This window comes from Pseudophryne corroboree, chromosome 3 (genome assembly GCF_028390025.1).
Source record: "Pseudophryne corroboree isolate aPseCor3 chromosome 3, aPseCor3.hap2, whole genome shotgun sequence".
In the NCBI taxonomy this organism is placed as follows: Eukaryota; Metazoa; Chordata; class Amphibia; order Anura; family Myobatrachidae; genus Pseudophryne; species Pseudophryne corroboree.
Window position 1 is genome coordinate 737186810 of NC_086446.1, and position 23625 is coordinate 737210434.

Here is a 23625-nt window from a genome sequence, read left to right on the forward strand (position 1 = left end):
AGAAGAAAGAAAAAAAAACCACGGGTAGGTGGTATACAATTATGGATGGACTGCCGAGTGCCAACACAGAGGTAGCTACAGCCGTGGACTACCGTACTGTGTCTGCTGCTAATATAGACTGGATGATAATGAGATGTAGTATGTATAAAGAAGAAAGAAAAAAAACCACGGGTAGGTGGTATACAATTATGGATGGACTGCCGAGTGCCGACCCAGAGGTAGCTACAGCCGTGGACTACCGTACTGTGTCTGCTGCTAATATATACTGGTTGATAATGAGATGTAGTATGTATAAAGTAGAAAGAAAAAAAAAACCACGGGTAGGTAGTATACAATTATGGATGGACTGCCGAGTGCCGACACAGAGGTAGCTACAGCCGTGGACTACCGTACTGTGTCTGCTGCTAATATAGACTGGATGATAATGAGATGTAGTATGTATAAAGAAGAAAGAAAAAAAAAACACGGGTAGGTGGTGGTATACAATTATGGATGGACTGCCGAGTGCCGACACAGAGATAGCTACAGCCGTGGACTACCGTACTGTACTGTGTCTGCTGCTAATATAGACTGGATGATAATGAGATGTAGTATGTATAAAGAAGAAAGAAAAAAAAAACCACGGGTAGGTGGTATACAATTATGGATGGACTGCCGAGTGCCGACACAGAGGTAGCTACAGCCGTGAACTACCGTACTGTGTCTGCTGCTAGTATAGACTGGATGATAAATAATGATATAAAAAATATATATATATCACTACTGCAGCCGGACAGGTATATATTATATAATGACGGACCTGCTGGACACTGTCTGTCAGCAGAATGAGTTTTTTATAGAATAAAAAAACACCACACAAGTCACACGACGAGTGTTTAACTTTTTCAGGCAGACAATCACAATATACTGGTGGTCAGTGTGGTCAGGTCACTGGTCAGTCACACTGGCAGTGGCACTCTGGCAGCAAAAGTGTGCACTGTTTAATATGTACTCCTGGCTCCTGCTATAACCTATAACTGCTCCCCAGTCTCCCCCACAATTAAGCTGTGTGAGCACAGTCAGATATTATACATAGATGATGCAGCACACTGGGCTGAGCACAGATATGGTATGTGACTGAGTCACTGTGTATCGTTTTTTTCAGGCAGAGAACGGATTATATTAAATAATAATAAAACTGCACTGGTGGTCTCACTGGTCAGTCACTAGTATAACTAACTAACTACTATCAGCAAAATTCTGCACTCTCTGAGTACTCCTCCTAAGCTCCAGTAAATGAAGTGTCTCACTCTCACTCTCCTATCTATTTCTAAACGGAGAGGACGCCAGCCACGTCCTCTCCCTATCAATCTCAATGCACGTGTGAAAATGGCGGCGACGCGCGGCTCCTTATATAGAATCCGAGTCTCGCGATAGAATCCGAGCCTCGCGAGAATCCGACAGCGTGATGATGACGTTCGGGCGCGTTCGGGTTAACCGAGCAAGGCGGGAAGATCCGAGTCGCTCGGACCCGTGTAAAAAAACATGAAGTTCGGGCGGGTTCGGATTCAGAGGAACCGAACCCGCTCATCTCTAGTAGAAACAGCGTTAGCCCTTTAGATAGCCATTCTTGGCAGGTAAAGTACCGCAGTGGGAAGGGCCTACTTCCCAACCATCGACCAGTCCGGCTGAAGTCGGCGGTCAGGAGAGCCGGCCCCTTGATCTCCAGCTATATTCCATTTGTGAAGAAGTCTCATACCGTCCTCCACCGAAGACACCACAATAGTTGAACCTTCTCTAGAAAGCAGCAAACGCGTGGGGAAACCCCATCTATATATGATCCCAGCTTTCCGAAGGGCCGCAGTGACGGGTTGAAAGGAACGCCTCCTGATAAGGGTGTATTGTGATAAGTCTCCAAAAAGTTGAAGCTGGCCCAAAGCTTTCACCGTGTCAGAGGTGGGTCTAGCCGCTTTGAGCAGGAATTCTTTAATGTGGAAAAAATGGACTCTCATTAAAACATCCCTCGACGCCCCCTCGGGAGCGCTGCGGGCCTTCGGAACTCTATGAATACGGTCCAATAACAAGTCCGCAGATTTAGCTGAGGGTAGCAGCTTCTTGAATATTTCGATTGTATAGTCTTGTAGGCTGCTGTTAGATACGGATTCAGGAACCCCTCTGAGCTTGAGATTATTTCTGCGTGAGCGGTCCTCCAAGTCTGCTACTTTATCCCGCAAAGCCGCCACTTCCCCCTCAAGAGTATCGTGGGAGTCGATAAGGGTATTATGAGAGCCTACTACCTCACCCATCTTTGTTTCCAAATGTCCGGTCCTCTCGCCCAAATCCTCAATGGAGCGTTGGCAAGATTGCAACATAGTACGAAATTCAGACGCCACCTCATCTTTAAACTGGTGTAACAAGAGCTTCATGGCGCCCACCGTTAAGGCTTCACTGTCCTCTAGGCGTGGAGAGGAGGGGGGATCCCGAGATGAAGGCAAGGCCATCCTGGGCGGGGAAGTCGTAGTCGGAGGGTCCGATCCGGTGGTACAGGCCCCAGGCCCTTGAGCTTTATTACGATAAGGGGAAGGCTTAAAAAAGGCAACTTGGGAAATTGATTTGGAGGCTTTATGCTTTTTTGGAGGCATCATGTATCACCTTGAGAGAGTAGAAGAACCCCAGTAGAAAGGAGAATTCCGTCAAAGACCCAGAACGGTAGAGATCCTCTATTCCACGTGCGTGATTGCGTCAGCTAAAATGATTGCGGGCAGTTACGGGGAAGATACATTGGAAAGGTGTCCACATCCTATAGGTACAGCAGCGTGCACGACACCGGGGTGTATCAGGACTGGTCATGCAGGTAGACAGGGCTCAGGATGATAATCTGTGCTGCTGAGGTTCAGAGCAACTGACAGGGCAATGCAGCAGCACAGTGTCCCAAGCTTTCCTTATGCCTTGCAGTGTGAAGATGGCCGCCACCTCCTGTCTCCTGGGCCAGATATTTAGTCCCAGATTAGGAGCCCTATTCGGTGGGGGAGAGGGCCCTAGTGGAGAGGATCCAGGGGGGATATGGGGCCGGTGCTGGATGCAACTGTGGAGCCTCCCCGGGTGTCCGTTTCGGCCGTCGCGTCCGCGATCCGGCCACGGAGCTCGCCGCCGGGCAGGAGTGCTAAATCCAGCCCCCGGCTTCTGGAGCTGGAGTAGGCCGCGCGCCGGAAACCTCTTCTCCGGCGGTCCCAGCGCCCGGGGTAAGTGCTGTGGGCTTCCCACCACCGCAGGCAACAGCTGGAGGGTAGTAGGGGCTGCAAAGGAGGCAGGAGTCGGGCACTATAAGCAGAATGTAGCAGGAGCTCCCTGAGTGCACTTCCAGTCAGCTCCTCCGTTAAGCCACGCCCCCCCCCCCCCCCCCTTATATTTTCTACACGTTCACTTTTTATACTGAAGATGTCATGCTGTAGCTCAGGCAACAACCGGCTAACACTGCAAAGTAGTAGAGCAAGTACAACAGCTGGCTAATTAGACTGAAACTAAAATATTTATATTAACGACAAAAAAATTATAATAATACGGTGGTACTTATAATATGAGACTGGGCATCCTGGACTTGTAGTTCCACTACAACTGCTAAACCACGGGTTACTTAACGCTCCTATAAATAGGTGACTGCAGAATGTGCCACAGAGAACCTGTGTAAGTATTTCCTCCAGACTCAGAAGAAAGTGAATACTGGGATGAGGTGGAGAGGACTGCAGTTACCAAATCCATCTATCGCCTCTCCGCACAGTAAACCTGCCCTATTACGTGAATTGGATTATTCATTCAGGTTCGGTATAGCTAGCCTAACACGTACTTGTTAAATTGTCTGCTCCATTTATAATCCCTATCTTTAAAGGATAAAAAAATAATATCTAGAGTGTCTTACTGTTCCTTACCTGTCATCTATATAAATGCGGATAAAGCACAATTATATCACACAAGCAATTTCCCTGGAAATGCTTCTCTCCTATCCACTCCCGCTGTGCTCTCCACAGCCCGGCCATTACATACATTACCCAGATCACCCTGTCCTTTCATCCCTGCTTGCAGGAGAAAACATTCTGTCTAAGCAGGGCGTGAGTTCCTTTTAACCAAGGTGTAAATGACTAGAGTGAATGCTGACAGCACACTAGGTGATATGCAGGAATGGATATGTAGCTTTCAGGTGGGTTAGATCACGTTGCAGAGGCATTTACAGGGCTGCACTTATGGTGAGGGCAGCTGGGCACAGTAATATGTATGGGCAGTCACATACAGAGGAACCGGGCACACACTTTCTACCCACCAGCAGTGGTGGATTTCCCACTAGGCACGTGAGGCACATGCCTAGAGGAGGCACTAGGCTGACGAGGCCAGGTGATTCTATTGTTTTTTTTGTCAGTACGACTTTTTAAATATTTTATTTTGCAACTGACGGGAGTGGGACAATGGGCTTCAAATTGTGGTCCACAAGGTGGTAGTGGGGTGATGTTGGGGCTGCTTGGGTGGTCTCGAGGCATCCAGACAGGCCGCAAAATGAAGGAGGCAGTGACGTAATAGGGGGCAGTCAATAGTGTGCCTAGGGGCGGCCTAAGCCCTAAATCCGACCCTGCCCACCGAGCTGCTTGTGGTGCCACATACTCCAGCCAAGATATGTTTCAACCTCTGTCTCCATAGATCAGGCACTCCATATACTCTGAATAAAGGGAAAACCAGGAAAGCACTTGCTGAGATAATCCCCCCACCCAGAGGAAATAACCACAGACGTTCCAGACAATATTATTCTTCATTGCTGGTGGTGCTGCTGGTGCACGAATGAGTGCAGTGTTACAGGGGAACTCCCGCGTTACAGCTGTTGAGTCTACAGGAGTGTGTTTAATGCACAGTAAAATACCTTCTCTGAAAATTCCTTTATGGAACTTTTTCTGCAAGTTTGTCTACAGTAACTGTGACTGTATGTCTTATGCTACACCGCAGGAAATCAGGGCAAGGGGGTAGGGGAGTAGAACAAACTACAATGAACAGCCATATCAGGTTGACACCTCACCGGGGAATAATGAGCTCTACAAACAATAAAATAACATTCATTCAGGAGAATTCAAAAGCATATAAGAAACTGTACGGCGAACAAGATTTTCTTGTTACCAACGTATACTCGCCCACACTCCAACGCATGCTACAGCCTTTGTATTGTATGTGTATCACTATGGAAAATATACACTAAGTTACAAGGCTGCTATAAGTTAAGGTGCACACACACTTGCCGAGAAAATGGACGGCGTCGCTCATTTTCACCATTCCTGAGCGACGCCGTTCACTTTCTCGGCAAGTGTGCGTGCCGCCGCCGAGCGACACGTGGGTCGTTAAGACCCTCGCTGTCGGCCGTGAATGCAGTTCAATTTGGACTGTCGTCCAAGAGCTGCCGGCCCGGTGGTGGCGTGACGTCATTGAGCGATATGGTTGTCATATCGCTCAGTGTTTATGCACTACGGCCGACTACCCCGGCCCAGGAGGAGAAACACTAGGCGACGTCGCTCATAGAGCTCGTCGCCTAGTATGTAGCCACCATTACACATTTTCAGACATATAACGACATTTGGTGATTAATACTGTAAGGAAAATAATGAGCAATTATGCTCGTGGGTCATAAGGATTGCGGTAACTGGCAGTAAATGGCACTACTGTCACTGTTTGATAAATGGCGGGAAGAGCGTAGTTTCCTCATTTTTCGCAGTAAGTAGGCTCTTCTCACTTTATAAACAGGCCGATTGTCTTAGTGTACGTGCCTACCACAATTCCCTCAGCTACTGGGATCCGGCGAAATGTCTCCCTAGCAGAGAGCATTGAACCAAAAGACCCATGGGAAATGTACAACATACTGTAACTGCACAGGAATAGTCTCATATACGTGTACAGTTGTCTGTGCGCCTGGATACGAGGCCCATTTTAAACCACACAATCAAGCCAGGGTTGCCAGGTCAACCCTTTAATATGGGACACATATGAATTACACGGGTTCTGTGGCTGATTAAAAACCAGGTTTAATGGAGACTTGAAGCCAGACAGCCACAAAACTTGTGTAATTCATATTAACCACTTAACTGACGATTTATCTCGCTGAAAACCGCTCCGAAATTGTCGGGGGGTTTTTATGAGTGAATTAGGTGAAGAACATGAATTTAACCCTATCCCAAATTATTTTAGTAAAAAAAAAAGGTTAAAAAAAATATATTTTTTTAAAATTTCATACATCGAAACATCGACCGGGAACATCGCGACCATCGGAACATCGCGACCATCGCGGCTTTCATTTTGAAAGCCGGACAGCCTGCAGGTATATAGGGGGGGAGCTGGGGGTGGCTTGGGAGGGTTCATTTACTCTCCCCAGCAGCTGCCATTGTCTGCAGCCGCTGGAGGGGGGGGGGGGATCCTGCCGTACTGACTGATCAGCAGTGATCGCCAGCACGGCAGACACAGGGGGAGAGTGCGGGGAGGCAGAGGGACCTTCTGGTCCCTCTGACAGCAGCAGTGGAGGGACGTTTCTCTTCTCTGCCGCTGCTAACACTCTCTATCTGACTGGCGCATCCCGTGCGACCAGGTCAGATAGAGCACTTGCAGGCATGGTCACATCTGATGCCACCATGCCAGGCAAGTGGTTAAAAGGATGATCTCGCAACTCTAACTGAAGCACAAATTGCACGAATGACGCAATGACAGTGTACCCCTGTAAGACACCATACCCATGAGGGTAATTCAGACCTGATCGCTAGATTGCGCTTTCTCACAGCCTGTGATCAGGTCTGAACTGCGCATGCGTATGCACCGCAATGCGCAGGCACGACGGACCGCAGCAACGGGGATCGGTGCATAGCGACGGGATGGTACAAAAAAAGCGATCTCACTGGCGATCGCAAGGTGACTGACAGGAAGAGAGCGTTTGTGTGTGGCAACTGACCGTTTTCAAGGAGTGTTCGGAAAAACGCAGGCGTGTCCAAGTGTTGGCAGGGAGGGTGTCTGACGTCAATTCCAGTCCCGGACAGGTTGATCGTAAGTCCTGGGCTGAGCAGAGACTACACAAAATCAGTTTGTGCAGCTCTGCTACACGGGATGCAGTCAGTTTACCTCCAATCAAACTCCCGACGTTCAAAATCCTGACACCAATTGACCGATGGTCAAAATCCCGATAAGGTCAAAATCCCGACATGGACAAAATACTGACATTCAAAATCCCGACAAGGTCAAAATATCGACATGTAAAATGCCGACAGGTCAAAATACCGACATGAGTTTTTCATGATTTTTTTCATTGAAACCGACTTGTTCATACTTTACCATCCCAGTGGACCTGGAGGGGGAATATAATAGTGTGCCGAGCGCAGCAAGGCACCTTGCCCGAAGCATGGCGTGCGCAGCGAGCCATGCGAGGGGACGCGGTACACTTTATACGGTGTCCATGTTGACTTATGTCGACATACACACACAAAAACAACAAAAAATGCATGTCGGTATTTTGACCTGTCAGCATTTTACATGTCGGTATTTTGACCTTGTCGGTATTTTAAATGTCGGTATTTTGTCCATGTCGGGATTTTGACCTTGTCGGGATTTTGACCATAGGTCAATTGGTGTCGGGATTTTGAACGTCGGCATTTTGATTGGAGGTATTTCATACCGATCCCCTGCTACACATGCGTTCGCACACTTGCACAGCTAAAATACACTCCCCCTGTAGGCGGCGACTATCTGATCGCAGCAGTGCAAAAATCGCTGCCCAGCGTTCAGGTCTGAATTACGCCCCCATGTCTTTGGTGATCAAATAAACAAATACAACCAGATTTTAACAGCAAAGAACCTTTTTTTTTGGCCACCAATATGGCAACATAGGGTCTGATTCATGTTTGTAAGTAAAGCAAAAAAAGAAAGCAAGTAGCTTTGGGGCAGATGTATTAAGCCTGGAGAAGTGATAAAGCAGTGATAAGTGGAAGGTGATAACGCACCAGCCAATTATTACGGGTTTGAAAAAATGACAGGAGCTTATTGGCTGGTGCGTTATCACCTTACACTTATCACTACTTTATCACTTCTGCAAGCTTAGTACATCTGTCCCTTTGTGTCTGGAACAAACCATTTTGCCATGTATGGGGAGCAAATGCATTTATATTGTTTCAGTGCATGGTAAATACTGGCTGCTTTTGCATGTAGTCCACAAATGTCAGACAGCTTTAATTTTTACACTTTATTTAGATTCATGTCAGTACCTGTCCCAGTGTCAGTACCTGTCCCAGTGGAGCTTACAATCTTTATTCTCTACCACATGTACACACACACTACGGTTATATTTTGTCAGGAGACCATGAACCTACCAGTATATATATGGATAGTGGGGGGAAACCGGAGTACCTGGAGCAAACCCTCTCAAGCACAAGGAGAATATACAAACTCCACACAGTTAGGGCCATGGTGGGGATCAAACCAAAGACCTCAGTGAATACAGGAATGGTGATAAAGAACAATACTTGATTGAGTTACCAACTGCAAACAAAAGGGGCAACTTAAACTTAGCGACACTCATGTTCTCCAGCTCGCCCAGGAACCAGCATAAACGTATAATCCAGAGGGCCTGATTCTTCTGGTGCAGCTGTGACTGTTGGCCGGATGCCTCATCACTTGGAAAGTGACAAAATGGAGAGTGAAAAAGTGCCAGCCAATCAGCTCCTGCCATTTTTCAATCACAGCCTATGACATGGCAGTTAGGACCTGATTGGCTGGCACTATATCACTCTCCATTTTATCACTTTCCGAGGGATGATGCATCTGGCCCTGTGTCTTTATGCTAATCCGCTGTGAATCAGGCCCAGTATCACTAGCTGTTCATGACTTCCTCGGTAAGTGTTTGTCAGTCACATTTTTATTCATCGACTTGTATTTGGCTTGCAGGGATCGCACATTCCCAGCCCTCCGCAGAAACCACTTCCGGCAGATCCTTTGAATAAAAGTTGCCGCTTGGATGATACCTCTAGCTCGGTGTATGAACATCAAGGAGCGGTGCCTCGGATTACACCTGTGAGGTAGGCTGTACACAGCGGTGTAAACACCGTCCTGAAAGCTTCCCAGCTCTGCTACCTTACATCCGCTGTGTGGGTTAAGTCTTACAGAGAGAAATTCAGCTTTATTCCGCGTACCTCTTGTTTTTTTGTAACGTTTCATGCTCCAGGCAGCGGAGGAACTGGACTGTAAATGAGTTGGATCAGAAACAGTTTTGACTTGTAAGTCGCCTTTGGCTCTTCCAACAGAGTCTGAAATATCATTACTGACGGCCCCCAATACACGGTATAGCCAGCGAAAGGTGAATGTTTACAGGTGAAAGGGCAGCCTCCAAATGTCACGGTGCAGACACCTGTTCCCAGTCGTGGTTTGCAGTAGGATAAGAATAAATAACTATATGGAGATCTGTATTGAATTGATGCCGTGCCGCAGTGTGATGGGGATTTGTATTGCAGTCTGACAAGCTAGGAATGCACACAGGGCCTTGTCTGAACGTCTGGGGCTGTGGGCTAAAGGTTAGTATAGTCATTCGCCACCCTCCAGAGTAGTTGGAGAAGTGAAAGTGGTTATAGACAGGGTGAGACCTAAAGCAGTGGTCGCAGTGCATCAGGGCAGCGTGCATGGGGCATTACTATGTCTGTAGGCAGTAGCAGGCCTTTCTCCAACCCCTTCCTTCTATGCTTTGTTACTAGTACTGTGCACATCATTGTTAGGTGGTACAGATGGGTTGCACCCCTATAAATATGCCTCTTTCCTGAAATCTGGTTCCTGTGCTTCAGTGCAGAAGTGGGTATACTTACCCACAATTACCAAGGATCGCCCTAAATACGCCCAACTCATCCGACAGACCAGCGTACACTTCAGGGCCATTGGATTGCAGATGCAACTGCTTTAGGGGGTAATTCAGATCTGATCGCAGCAGCAAATTTGTTAGTTTATGGGCAAATATACGTGCACTGCAGGCGGGGGGGGGGGTCAGATGTAACATGTGCGGAGAGAGTTAGATTAGGGTGGGTTATTTTGTTTCTGTGCAGGGTAAATACTGGCTGCTTTATTCTTACAGTGCAATTTAGATTTCAGTTTGAACGCACCTCACCCAAATCTAGCTCTCTCTGCACGTTATATCTGCCCCCCCCCCCCCCCAGGTTTTGCCCGTTAGCAAACAAATTTGCTGCTGCAATCAGATCTGAATTAGGCCCATAGTGTGAAAACTGATGACGTATATGATCATAGTGAGAAATGGCGTGACGTGGTGACATTGGCACAGACAAGAGTTAAGGACATTACGTTTCCAGCTTGTCACATTTTATCATAGTAAAGGGTCTCATAATAGGCAGATTACATTATTCAGCCTGATGTTTGTAATATTCACTGCAGTGCCACAATTATTTCCCTGTAACTCCCATTTCACTCACTGGGGGCGAGATGTAAGTGACATCGGTATGTGACATCAGCGCTGGACGGACTGCAGGGTGCCTGCGCTCCGGATGGCATACCGTAGCAATTCTGGCTGCAGGCTGAGGTTCCAGGCTTCTACTAGTCAGAAGTAAGGGCTGCGTATGGCCCTGCTCCCCCATATGTATTATCAGGAATCTGCAAGATATCTGCAGTGGTCCTTTGTATTTGTACCTCAGAACAGTCCCCATAGGTTTCTACGGGGACTGCGGACTATATGTATCATTCCCCGAATAATGAAGCTTTTCCAAGCTATGTCCTAATAGCTATCTTGTGATTGGTATGAGTCGTTGGGTCGACGCAACTTAGATCGACAGTCATTAGGTCGACATGCATTAGGTCAACAGGGACAATAGGTCGACAGGGTCATTAGGGCGACATGTACTAGGTCGACAGGTCAAAAGGTCGACATGGGTTTTTGTACTTTTTTTTAGTGTTGTTTCCCTCGTATAGTGACGGGGAACCCCAATTAGTGCACCGTGTCCCCTCGCATGGCTCGCCATGCTTCGGGCAAGGTGCCTCGCTGCGCTCGGTACAGGTTACCATTCCCAATTGTAGTCCACGTGGATCATCAAGTATGAAAAAGTCCAATAAAAGTGGAAAACTCATGTCGATATTTTGACCTGTCGACATCCTACATAATCAGGTAAACACTCCCGGTGCTGGTAATAACGGCACATGCACAGTAACAGGGATCACTGCTGGGTGAGAGGACGGCCCGTACTTCACTCCTGGTTCTGGCTTATGTGGACAGAAGAATCCTGTGCGCAGATACCTTTTATGACTGTCCTTAATGCACCCTTGTATCACTGACGTATCTACAATAGCAGAGGGAGATACAAACTTAGAAGACTGAAAAACAAAATGTGCTACTTCCAGCTCATTGTTTTATGTTTATGAGGTTCCCGGGGCCGTTGGATTTATTGCGCTGTGTGGTCTTTGCATTGTGTAGGCTGTTTATTCGGTAATACAAATAGCATTCCCGCGGCTCTGATAGAACACCTACAGTACAATGAATTAAACACGTCTTTTCCAGTACAAGTGAAAAATTCATTATCTTTGTGCGCAGCCTGTGTGTGCGTGTTTTATAGGAACCAGTCGCCGGGCTGCAGAGTGCACATTTTCTCCATATTAGAAGCTGATGGCTCATTTCTATTTCGGATAAAACATGATTGCAGAACTGTTTGTTGTCACCTCTGAAGCGCTTGGGGGAATAAACCTCCATTACCACCTTGGTAATTTCCGGTTCCGCGTTCTCCAAGTGGCTCCCCCTGGATAACTGTAGAGACTGTAGTGGAGGGAGGAGCAGCTCATGATGCACAGAGCCAGGCTTTTTAGAAAATAGCTAAATTCTCCAGATATCACTGCTCTGGAGACGCAGAGACAGCACTGATCTCTTATCTAGCTACAAGAGGCTGGACTTCATGTTGCACAATATGTCCTCGTTCAAGCATCAAACATGCAGGGGAAGTTTCTGAGCGATGGTGTAACTACAGTGGGTGCAGGGTCCCTGGATCCAGGCGTTCCACACCACACACATTGCACCAATATATACAGTAGTTATATTTACCTCTCTCCACCGTCTCCGGAGTCCTGCGTCAGCCGGCAGCCTGGATCTGCAGAGCAGCAGGAATCTCAGGAAAATGGTGCATCGGCCATTTTCCCGGTGATTTGCACATATGCAGTATTGAAGTCCCCGGGAGCAAGGTGTGGAGGCCATATTCCTGGAGACCTGCACATGCGCAGTAGACTCTGTCACAAAGCCATCAGGCAATACTTATCTAAGCGGGCTATTTATTTTACAATGCCGTCACACTATATATCCAAGTTAAATGTGGTCATCGTTTCCTAGTCCAGTGATATATACATTCACATCAGAGTAGCCCCTGCTCGGAAACCCTTGGACAGCAAATGATTGGTTTCGGCATAGGACAGTGATCTCTGGAAAATGCTTCATCATCAGCACAGAGATTCTTTGCTCCTGTATTAGGGCCAGAAATGCAGAGGCCAAAGGTTATACTATAATAAGTTCCCTCTCTTACCCAATTCCGTGTAGGCCCAGGGTTTCCTCCACATCAATCCATCACATTGGCCTCTGTTTAAGTTTATTCCTGCAAGTTAGTTTTATCTATAGGCTCCAAGTGTAGATCTGACAAAGCCAGTGGAATCAGAGACATCATTAATATAGATGTGTAGGCAGAGACTACAACCGGGCTCTTGTGGGTTCCACGTGGCACAGGGGACACAATGCTCGCATTCAGAAGCATGAGGATGGCCCCTGGTTCTGCATCCCGTGAAGCATCCCTAAGGGCTGGGAGACTCACACAGAAGCAGGGGCGACACGGGTCAAGAGAGTCGGATAACTTGTGGTATGATCGTCGACATTCAGAATGTCAACACCTAAATGTCAACAGGTTTTGAATGTCGGCAGCCAGAATGTTGACAATAGGTCGACAGACAATATGTCAACATTCACATGGATAACATGTCAACATGTTCATAATGTTGACATTTAATCCCGCCACAGCCAGGGACAGCGCTGTCCCTGCTGTGGAAATAGGGAATCGCCACCTGAAGCTGTCGAAATCAAAAGCAGCAGGTGGCGGAATGGTTAGCACTGCTGACCGTTCCTACATTGCCCTCACATATCAGCGTGCTATCTTTAAGATAGCAGCGCCGGCAATGACAGGGGGCACACCGGGCACACACCGCAGCTGTCATACGTGGGGGGAAGCGGTATAGCATACATAACATATGCTGATAGTGCTCTCCTCCCCCCCCCCCCCCCCCCCCCCCATACCCCTTGATTTGGTCCTGGGCTATCAACCTGAAGCACCCTCTGCAAGTGCCTCAAAGCACCCTAGGGAGACACCGAACTCAGTTTGTAATCCAGTGGTCTATAGAATTTATAGTACACAGGAGTAATCGATTTTAGCCCATTAAAACCTGATCATAATGCTTCTGCTTTGTTTCAGACCCGCGCCAAAACTTCCACCGCATCGACCCATCTTCAAACCCGCCCACTGCAGCTGAGGAGAAAGGCGGAGGCCTCGCGGGAAATTTGCACTACACTCCGGCACAAGTTGGGAGTCTGTTTACTTTCGTCAATTGTAGTACTCTATTAATTTCCGAAAACTGTAATAGACCTAATGAGAGGACTGAGCTGTGGCCTTTGGTGCTATATGCGTGCATTCGCTCAGGTACTTGTAAATTACTAATTTATGTGGAACATTTAGAACAGTGCAGTGCATTGGGCTAAGTATATTTAACCATAGATGGTTTTCCAGAGGGGAAATATTTTTATAATGTGTAGTACACTTGAAACCTATTACCATTTTATAGCATTTTGGTGGTAATTCCGAGTTGATCGCAGCATCAAATTTGTTAGCAGTTGGGTAAAACCATGTGCACTGCAGGGTGGGGGGGGGTGGGGGTTGGAAGATATAACATTTGCAGAGAGAGTTAGATTTGGGTGGGTTATATTGTTTCTGTGCAGGGTAAATACTGGCTGCTTTATTTTTACACTGCAATTTAGATTTCAGTTTGGACACACCCCACCCAAATCTAACTCTCTCTGCAAATGTTATATCTGCCACACCTGCAGTGCAAATGGTTTTGCCCAACTGCTAACAAATTTGATGCTGCGATCAACTCGGAATTACCCCCTTTGTACGGAAGGAGCTGCCATCGTGTATAGATCAGTAAGCACACAGAACTGGAGGGTGTATCTGCGCTCCTCCAATTTGTAGCTTTTATTTAACGCAAGTATTTAATCATTAAAGCATTTGATAGAGACATTTATGAATGTTACATTATTTATGAAGGGTTCGGTATGGAGCTGCGGTCAAGGGCAGGCAAGCAGGACTGGGACTAGTAGTTCCACAAGAGCGTACTGCCTGCCACTGCTTAAGATAACCAAATCCGAGGAACACTGCCACCAGCCTTACAATATACTGTATACGAGTTACAGTGTTCTCACAGAGTACTGAGATCTCCCTGTGTACCCGGTGCTATCATGTATTGCAATATAAATGCTAATGGATTTAGTTACTGTACATTGAGATGTTTCTATAAACGCTCAGGTTTACAAATGGCACCCGGAAAATACATACGTATATAAGTTTGTGTCTATCAGATGAATCCTCATGTTTACAAATGTATACATCTGCTGTGTAACTATCAGTCGGTGTGATGTACACTACAGATGAGCAGATCTGACGTATCAACCTACAAAGGTACGACACAGATGACTGGGCACTAGTTACCCTATAGAGAGCATCCAGTGCATGTAAGATCCACAACCAGTGTTAGTATCTATTGTGAATTGTGATGTCTTCTACATCAATATAAAATATCATTTTTATGGTTTCATAGACTAACTGTATTTACAGTTTTGGTGCTAAATCTGATGTTCACGTTGGTCATGCATATTTCTGCTATTTGCTAATTTTACCAGAAGGTGCTAAATATCACATTAGACGAGAATAAAACATTAAGGTTTTTTAATTGGAAAAAAAAAAATGTTTTTGAACTGTTCTCATTTGTTGAAATTATGTTGAATTGCATTGAATTTGCGCACTAGGCAAAGACGGGATGCGTTTGGCATCCCGGCGGTCACGTGACCAACGCCGGAATTCCAACACCGCTCAGGACACTGGTGCCGGAACACCGACCACCGAGATCTCAAAGAAAAGTATCCGTGGGTATTAGGGTTAGGGTCCGGTGGAGGCTTAAGCGCCCCATACACTAGAACGAAAATGCCAGATTTCATCCATTTTCGGGCATTCGGGCCGTTATATTGGGTGAAATCGGGCATTTTGGATGTGTTTCCGATCCGATGCGCGTTCCCATGAGGGTCGGATCGGCTCCCCTAGATCGTTAGTGCTGCACTCGTGATATATCGGTTCCCGCAGGTATGGCTGGGATCGCATAAGATATATCACATGCAAAATGTACCAAATCGTATGGAACCACTCCCGGGAAGCTCATGAGAGAGTTCAGGGGAAATCGCATCAGTCTTCAGCCTCAGACATATCGTTCTAGTGTATGGGGCCCTTTTTGGTTAGGCATAGGGGGGCCAGAGTTAGGCACAAGAAGGGTGGTTAGCTGTAGCGGACACTCCCTAAAATGTAGCCGTAGCCGCCACCAGAGGAGGGTTAGGATTAGGGATGGGCGGGGGGAGGGTTAGCTTACTTACTCCCCAAAACTGTTGGGATTCTTAATTTCGGAATGCCGGGGTCGGTCATGTGATCGCCGGATATCCGAACGCCAGGATAATGTATCACACCCGACAAAGACGGGCCAAGAAAAATCCAGGTGCTCCGTTGCATCGGGCCCCTCTGATGCCAGTAATGGTAACTGGACCCCAGTGACGCTGGTACTGGTGACTGGACTGGCTGTGCTCTGTGTCACGGGCATTAAGTGATGCCAGAGTACTTTATCATTTCTCTAGGCTTTGATACCTCGAGACGTTACCACCAACATGGGTGAGCGACTCCCACTCTGCTGGGGTCATGCAGCCCCACAGTGCTCACAGCTGGGGGGGTTTAATGACAAAACTTGTGGCTTCCTCCAGTTCTTCTTTAAATGCTAAAAATATCATTACCAAACCCTAACTGTCTGGAAGTAACATGAAGCCATAGCGGCTGTGCCTTGTACCTGTACTGTTACACACTATGTGGGTCATTCCGAGTTGTTCGCTCGTTGCCGATTTTCGCAACGGAGCGATCAAGGCAAAAATGCGCATGCGCATGGTTCGCAGTGCGCATGCGGTTATTATTTTACCACAAAACTTAGTAGATTTGCTCACGCCCGAACGAAAAAATTTCATCGTTAAAGTGATCGGAGTGTGATTGACAGGAAGTGGGTGTTTCTTGGCGGAAACGGTCCGTTTTCTGGGAGTGTGCGGAAAAACGCAGGCGTGCCAGGGAAAAACGCGGGAGTGTCTGGAGAAACGGGGGAGTGGCTGGCCGGACGCAGGGCGTGTGTGTGACGTCAAACCAGGAACGAAACGGCCTGAGCTGATCTCTATTTGTGAGTAGGTCTCGAGCTACTCAGAAACTGCTAAGAAATTTATTTTCGCTATTCTGCGAATCTTTTTCGTTCGCAATTCTGCTAAGCTAAGATACACTCCCAGAGGGCGGCGGCTTAGCGTGTGCAATGCTGCTAAAAGCAGCTAGCGAGCAAACAACTCGGAATCACCCCCAATATGTAATGCCCTATGTAAGCAGCAGTCGGTTCTAGGTGCAGCACATACTTGCAGCAAGGGAAGATGCTCAACATCTTGTACAGGAATGGCTATAATCACTTTTACTGTTACTTGGTGCTGAATTACTCACTGTACGCTATAAATTCAGCCCCAGTCAGACTGCGTAAGGAACTGATAACTTGTACATATGTGTTATATTATTCTGTTCTCATGTATGAGGCCAGCAGTCATCTAATGAATTACCTTTGTCAGTGTTTGGCATCCTACACAGGCTCCGAGCTTCTGCATGCAATGTTACACAGATATTGGTATATAGCTCACAAACATAAACTTGTACCAATAACACTACGCTCTTACTCATTAATGGCTGAGGGGCGCATCTAGCACTATTATCATCTCACCAATCCCACCTCTCAACATCATGTCCCACCCAATCTTCCCCATATAATCATACCCCACCCCCTCCCTGTTAATCCCCCAACTCCATCACCTGACTTACCTGCTTTATGGCCATATTATGCCGCCCTCTAGTGCCACTTAGTCATATGATGGAACACAGAACTGGACAATGTTGGTTTTGCCTTGTAAATAATTGGCGCTTTAAAAAAACCTACGGGTTCGGTCGGAATCTCGGAGCTTAAGCCGTCTTGCTCTGCATTATATCCGGGCCAATTAGTTTAATCAGAATTAGGAGGACATGCTTAGCCCAAAACATGAAAGTCATCTGAAAGACAACACCTTTCAGCATAACGGTGTGTTGTACCAGCATTTAAGTAGGATAATTATTTGAAAACCCGGAACTTTTACTATGGATAAGTTTATACAGTACAAGCCCTATTCCACTAGCAGGAGAGAGAACGGTGCACCTCTATTTCAGTATAATCAGACGTCACCAGTATAGTCTCTAGGTACTGTATAATAATAACACACAGCAAGGTACAATATAACACTTACACCGCAGGGCCGGTTAAGTCTTGGGGTGCCCTGGGCACCCAAGACAGGGGCACTCCGGTGTAAGGGGAGGTGTATATTAGTCCAGGTAGAGAGCATTTGGTCTCTCCTGGAATGAATCATATTGGGAGGTATGAATTGTGTATATTAAATTTAAACCAATGGTGTATATTAGATTTCAACTAATAGTTTAATAATGCCTGAGTCCTGGTTATAGCTCCACCTAATTGAGAGACAACTATTTTATAAAATGTTCTTGTAGTGGAACAAATACAACTGAAACAACCTTATAATACACATAGAAAAATAAAATCTATAATTTATCTTGTCTCATGCAAGAATAGCAGCAGCCTCTGTACTACTTACACACTGGGACAGGACTCAGGAGGACTCTGTGTGTCTCTCTCACTCTAGACCCTCATTAGATAACAGGTTTCACAGGACCCATACATCCAGGCAGGGAGGAGAATCTGGGATCCCTGAGTCACTTACAGCCCTCTCCTTCCTCCTATCTCTCCTCTGGACGGAAAGCTCCGCCTGTATCTCATGAAACCCAATACTGCTGTGTCTCTGCCTTCACTGCATACTGTGCTGTTCACAATCTGGCTGCCCGGTTCTGCTGCTGTATAAGAGGGAAAGCTAGTGATGTCAGTGTGGTCTGGCAGGGGGGCCCCCTGAAAAAGGGGGCCAGAGGAACAGTTATGATCTGATCTTGCTATGTTACCACATTTATTACAGAAATTGTGTTACTTTTTACAGAGAAACTTTGTCCTCTCAAAAAACAGCTACATTACAGCCAGCTATGAAAGCAAATAATCTGGTATATCTTCTTCTATGAGCCGTACATTAAATCATGCTTTCACTAATCAAATATTATTATTATTATTATTATTATTATTATTATAACATTTAACATAATAAGATCTAAATGTATTTAACAGTATTTGTTTTTGTTGTGTTACCCTTCCCTGCTATTTAATATAAACAGTCTCTGGTAATTTTTCTTCACTGCAAGTTTGCAATCAATAAACCTGGATCATTGTACAAATACGTCTGTGTGTTTCATTTGTAACAAAAATACAAGTGCACCCCAAATACACACAGGGGAATCAGCCATCTGAGAGCGGTGAATATACATGAGAATGCAGCTGATCCATCCTCTACAAACTAGTGACATCACTGAGGCATGAGGCAAAAGGTGCCTCAGCGAGGTCACTGCTTCCTACTTAACTATTAGGTTGGATGTCAGAGCTGGCCATAAAACATTGGTGTTAGCAGTAGGTGACCATTCCCCTGTGCCGCAACATAAACAAATAAAACTCGGACTAACTTTATTCCAGATCTTCTGAATGACAGGCAGGGGACGTAGGTCACATTGTACATAGAAACTGTCAGTCACTACGGGAACCACTGTGAGCACCCACATTCTTGCTTGAAAGAGTTAACTACAAAATGTGTCTTTATCATCTAAATTTCATATAAAGTATATACCGTATGTATGTTTCAGCAATGTAAACGCCTTTATCGTCATTAGTGGAAAGAGCCACAGAGCCACTGATGCAGCCATGCCCTCACTCACATAGCACAGACATCACAAAATCAACATAATTCCTCCTTAAATAATCTGCACTGCCATGGAACACTTTATCATCATCGGCATATTATCCCCGAAAATAGAGTCCTTATCGCTGCAATTTCCAGCAATAAAGAACCTTTATTCGCCAAGATGTATTATTTCTGAGAACCCGGAACAGAGGCTCCATTTGCAACCTCCTGCTTTGCCCCCCAAGCTCCGCTACTTACAGCTTTCCCCACAAGACGCACAGTCGTCCAAACGTGGGGACAGGTCCTAGTGAATAAGAAATGTATCAGAAGAGGCTGAGAAAACAAAAGTATCCTGTTACATGGTTATTAAGGGGAAAAATAATACCGCTTTCAGATCGCAAATGCCATATCCCACCCGGTAAGAGAATCGTGTCCTTACCGGGTGGGATCCGGCATTTGCTCTCCTTTGCTGGCTTTCCGATCCGGCAATATACTGGGTCGGTTGCCATAGCAGCAGGGGGAGGGGGGGCGCAGCAGGGGCGGGGTTGGAGGCGGCGCTGGGAGATGAGCTCACCTCCTGCGCCGCCTCTCCCTATGCTGTGAATGGGAGCCGTGTTGCATTGATGCGGCTCCCATTCACACTGCACCTGACCCGGTATTCAACCCGGGTATAATCTTTCTTTTATACCGGGTTGAATTACCGGGTCAGACGACCCGCTAATTCTCGCAAAGTGCTTTCACAACGCACACTGCCGTGTCGATACCGGGTTATTTGTGCGATGTGAAAGGGGTATTACAGTGGTAATGGTTAGGGGGGAGGTATGGGATGTGAGGGTGTAGAGCAGGAGATGTGGAAGTGAAGGAGAGCATGTCCATAGTAGGGATCAGAACATAAGGAGGATTCATGTGGTAGGTCACAGAAGCCTGAGGTGTAAGGCCGAGTGTGTCATGTCATTTTTATAGCAATCGGACGCCTTACATTCCAGCCAATGCAAAAACTCAGTAAATGTGTCTTTAGTAGAGAGAACAGAATCTTCCATAAACATGCAATGGTCCTAGAATACCAGTCTGTGAGACTAGGGGGATACTGGTTTCCAACGTGGTGGAATCACCACTGTTACACACTTGGAAATGCCAGTAGGTATTGTAGTCATAGAGAAGAGCCAGAAGCGAGGGCCTCTGGGTACAGCACACCTGGATGCATTCTTAGAACTCCACCTGCCGATCACACTGTCTGGTGTTCTATAAATAATAGTAATAATATTTCTGGGTTGGGTATGATATGTCACATAAGACATGTTGATGTTGACCATGTTGCTGTTTATTATGTAGACAGTGATGAAATGTCAACATGTTAGAGTGCACACCCATCGCCCCTGATACCCACTTACCTGCTACTGGCGGCTCCAGTGGCTTCTTCCGGATCCCAGTGGTTAGGTCACATCCAGGTAAAACCTCCAATGCTCTACATTTGGTTATCTCTCTCTTAAGCCTAGCCATCTCTGTGATGCCCTACGCTAACCTACCCCCCCTCCTGTACTGCCCTACCCCCTGTAGTGCTCTAACCTAACCCCCCACATTGCCTATCCCTACCCCCCCCCCCCCCCTTTGTGTCGACATTATGAATCGGTCATTGCCGATCTTGATACAGCCCATATTTCTTGCCATAGTAAAATGTGAAATGGAATGCAACCTGCACAGTGTAGACATATCTCACATAAAAATGGAAATCTTCCCACTATTACGAAACGCGTCTCAGGTTACTGTAAACGCTCATACAGTACGGTAAAAGGGTTCCTGGGCCAGGCTCAGCTCAGGAACTTACATCATGCTCTCATACAGGAACACATGTGATTTGGGAATCAGACAATTGGGATATTTGTGTGCTATAAAACGTAGCAATCCCATTGCAGGAATAATATCCAAGGCGCGGCGTAGGTGTACTATGTAAAACAGTTATTGTTTAATGTATTATCATAGCAGAGGGCTGATGGTTCAGCTTCCAGTACAATCAGACACGGATTACGCCTGAATACACAGCTTCTCTCCTACCGAATCTCCTTCTTCGTGTCTTCTAACATCTCCATTACATTCTGTGAGTGACATGAAAGGGATGAGGTGAGTACGAGCTTTTACAACACTGGATACATTCTGCAGCGGAAAGCGTCCTCTCTTTACCTGTCGGTTGAAAGCTTTAGCCATTTTCGCAATGCTTATTCCATACTGCATGAAAAGAGAGAAAGAGAACCTTATCTCAGAATCCACTGGGATGGCTGCTGTGCAGAATACCTTATCACCCGGCGCTTTATAATACCTCATTTGTGATGCTGCAGTCGGCTCCTCTTTCTATTAGTAAACGGACCAAGTGTTCATGGTTATTTAATGTTGCAACCTGAAGATCGCAAGAGGACAAAATGAATGTAATATCACACGCTAAATGCTGCTAGCCTGCATCTAGTACAGCCCGGTTCTCTAAAAGACTGGGGGAGTTACCGTACCTGGACATTGCTATTAATGTAAGACTGAGTACAACAGGTGACCTATATCAGACCTCATCGCTAGGCTGCGTTTTCGTACAGCCGGCGATCAGGTCTAAACTGTGCATGCGTATGCATCGCAATGTGCAGGCGCGTCGCACGGGTGCACAGCGGATCGGCGATCAGCGATGGGTTTGTGTGAAGAATCCATTCGCACGGGTGTTCGCAAGGAGATTGACAGGAAGAGGGCGTTTGTGGGTGTCAACTGACCGTTTTCTAGGAGTGTTTGGAAAAACGCAGGCGTGTCCATGCGTTTGCAGGGCGGGTGTCTGACGTCAATTCCGGTCCCGGACAGGCTGATGTGATCGCAGCGGCTGAGTAAGTCCTGGGCTGTGCAGAGACTGCACAAGATCTGTTTGTACAGCTCTGCTACACATGCGTTTGCACACTTGCAAAGTGAAAATACACTCCCCCTATGGGCGGCGACTATGCGAACGCAGGACTGCAAAAAAAACCCTAGCGAGCGCACAGGTCTTAATTAGGCCCCATGTCCAGGAGGATAGGAGCAGGTTACACAGAGGCCTACAGTTATCCAGGTGTACGGATAATAAGATTTCTTCAGTATGTTTAATATATACTGTATATATATTGGAAGGGCACACAAGTTAGAATGGTCATTTTCTTACAATATATTATAAGGAAGGTTTTCCTATGTAGGGGCTGTACGAATTCACTTTCTATACTATTCAACCTTTTACCATATAATACAACAGAGTATTCCCATTTAAGGGCCATATCCATTTACTTTTAGTGCTATTCTCCAATACAGATGCCTCAATATCATGAAATAACACCCAATAAAATTTGGCTTCAAGCTTCTCTTACAATAAATTCCATAATAGGAAGTATTTAAAAATGTATTAAAACGTGAACATTCACACATTATACAAAACACATGGGCCCTCATTCCGAGTTGTTCGCTCGCTTGCTGCTTTTAGCATCATTGCACACGCTAGGCCGCCGCCCTCTGGGAGTGTATCTTAGCTTAGCAGATTTGTGAACGAAAGATTTGCAGAATTGCAAATAAATAATTCTTAGCAGTTTCTGAGTAGCTCGAGACTCCTACACTGCGATCAGCTCAGCCCGTTTCGTTCCTGGTTTGACGTCACAAACACGCCCAGCGTTCGGCCAGCCACTCCCCCGTTTCTCCAGCCACTCCTGCGTTTTATCCTGGCACGCCTGCGTTTTTCCGCACACTCCCAGAAAACGGTCAGTTTCCGCCCAGAAACATCCACTTCCCGTCAATCACACTCCGATCACTTCAACGATGAAAATTCTTAGTTCGGAAATAAGTAAATCTACTAAGTTTTGTGCTAAATTACTTAGCGCATGCGCACTGCGTACCATGCGCATTTTTGCCTTAATCGCTCCGTTGCGAAAATCGTCAACGAGCGAACAACTCGGAATGACCCCCATTGTGACAATAGCTGTAAGATCCTCGCTATTGATGTCAGAGTTTTCTCCACTCCTATTCCGGGAGGTACAAATTTTAAATTATGAATCCTCACTGTGAGTCTTACAATTTATTTATCCTACACGTTTTGTCTCCACATGAGACTTCATCAGGGGTTAATCTCTGTTGTAGTATGTAGTAGTACAAACATGAAAATAGGATTTTAATACCTACCGGTAAATCCTTTTCTCCTAGTCCGTAGAGGATGCTGGGGACTCCAAAAGGACCATGGGGTATAGACGGGATCCGCAGGAGACATGGGCACACTATAAGACTTTGAATGGGTGTGAACTGGCTCCTCCCTCTATGCCCCTCCTCCAGACCTCAGTTATAGGAACTGTGCCCAGGGAGACGGACATTTAGAGGAAAAGGATTTTTGTTACACTAAGGGTGAGATTCATACCAGCTCACACCAGAAACACACCGTACAACTGGATCAGCAG

At 46.4% G+C, this 23625-nt stretch overlaps 2 protein-coding genes across 3 annotated transcripts in view; one reads left to right on the forward strand and one right to left on the reverse strand.

Moving 5' to 3' along the window:
• ADAM12 (ADAM metallopeptidase domain 12) overlaps positions 1–13878 on the forward strand; it is a 925560-nt gene extending 911682 nt beyond the window's left edge. The window contains exons 22-23 of the mRNA XM_063962227.1: positions 8926–9056; positions 13464–13878. Of these exons, the coding sequence (XP_063818297.1) occupies positions 8926–9056; positions 13464–13521 (189 nt within the window). The 3' untranslated portion in view covers positions 13522–13878. The remainder of the gene's footprint in view (positions 1–8925; positions 9057–13463) is intronic.
• A 7255-nt stretch (positions 13879–21133) lies between these two features.
• The window catches only part of FANK1 (fibronectin type III and ankyrin repeat domains 1), a 196009-nt gene continuing 193517 nt past the window's right edge, over positions 21134–23625 (reverse strand). For both annotated transcript variants that reach the window (XM_063962235.1, XM_063962234.1), the window contains 3 exons: positions 21507–21584; positions 21371–21415; positions 21134–21285 (listed from right to left, as the gene is read on the reverse strand). In XM_063962235.1, coding sequence (XP_063818305.1) covers positions 21241–21285; positions 21371–21415; positions 21507–21584 — 168 coding nt within the window. In that variant the 3' untranslated portion in view covers positions 21134–21240. The remainder of the gene's footprint in view (positions 21286–21370; positions 21416–21506; positions 21585–23625) is intronic.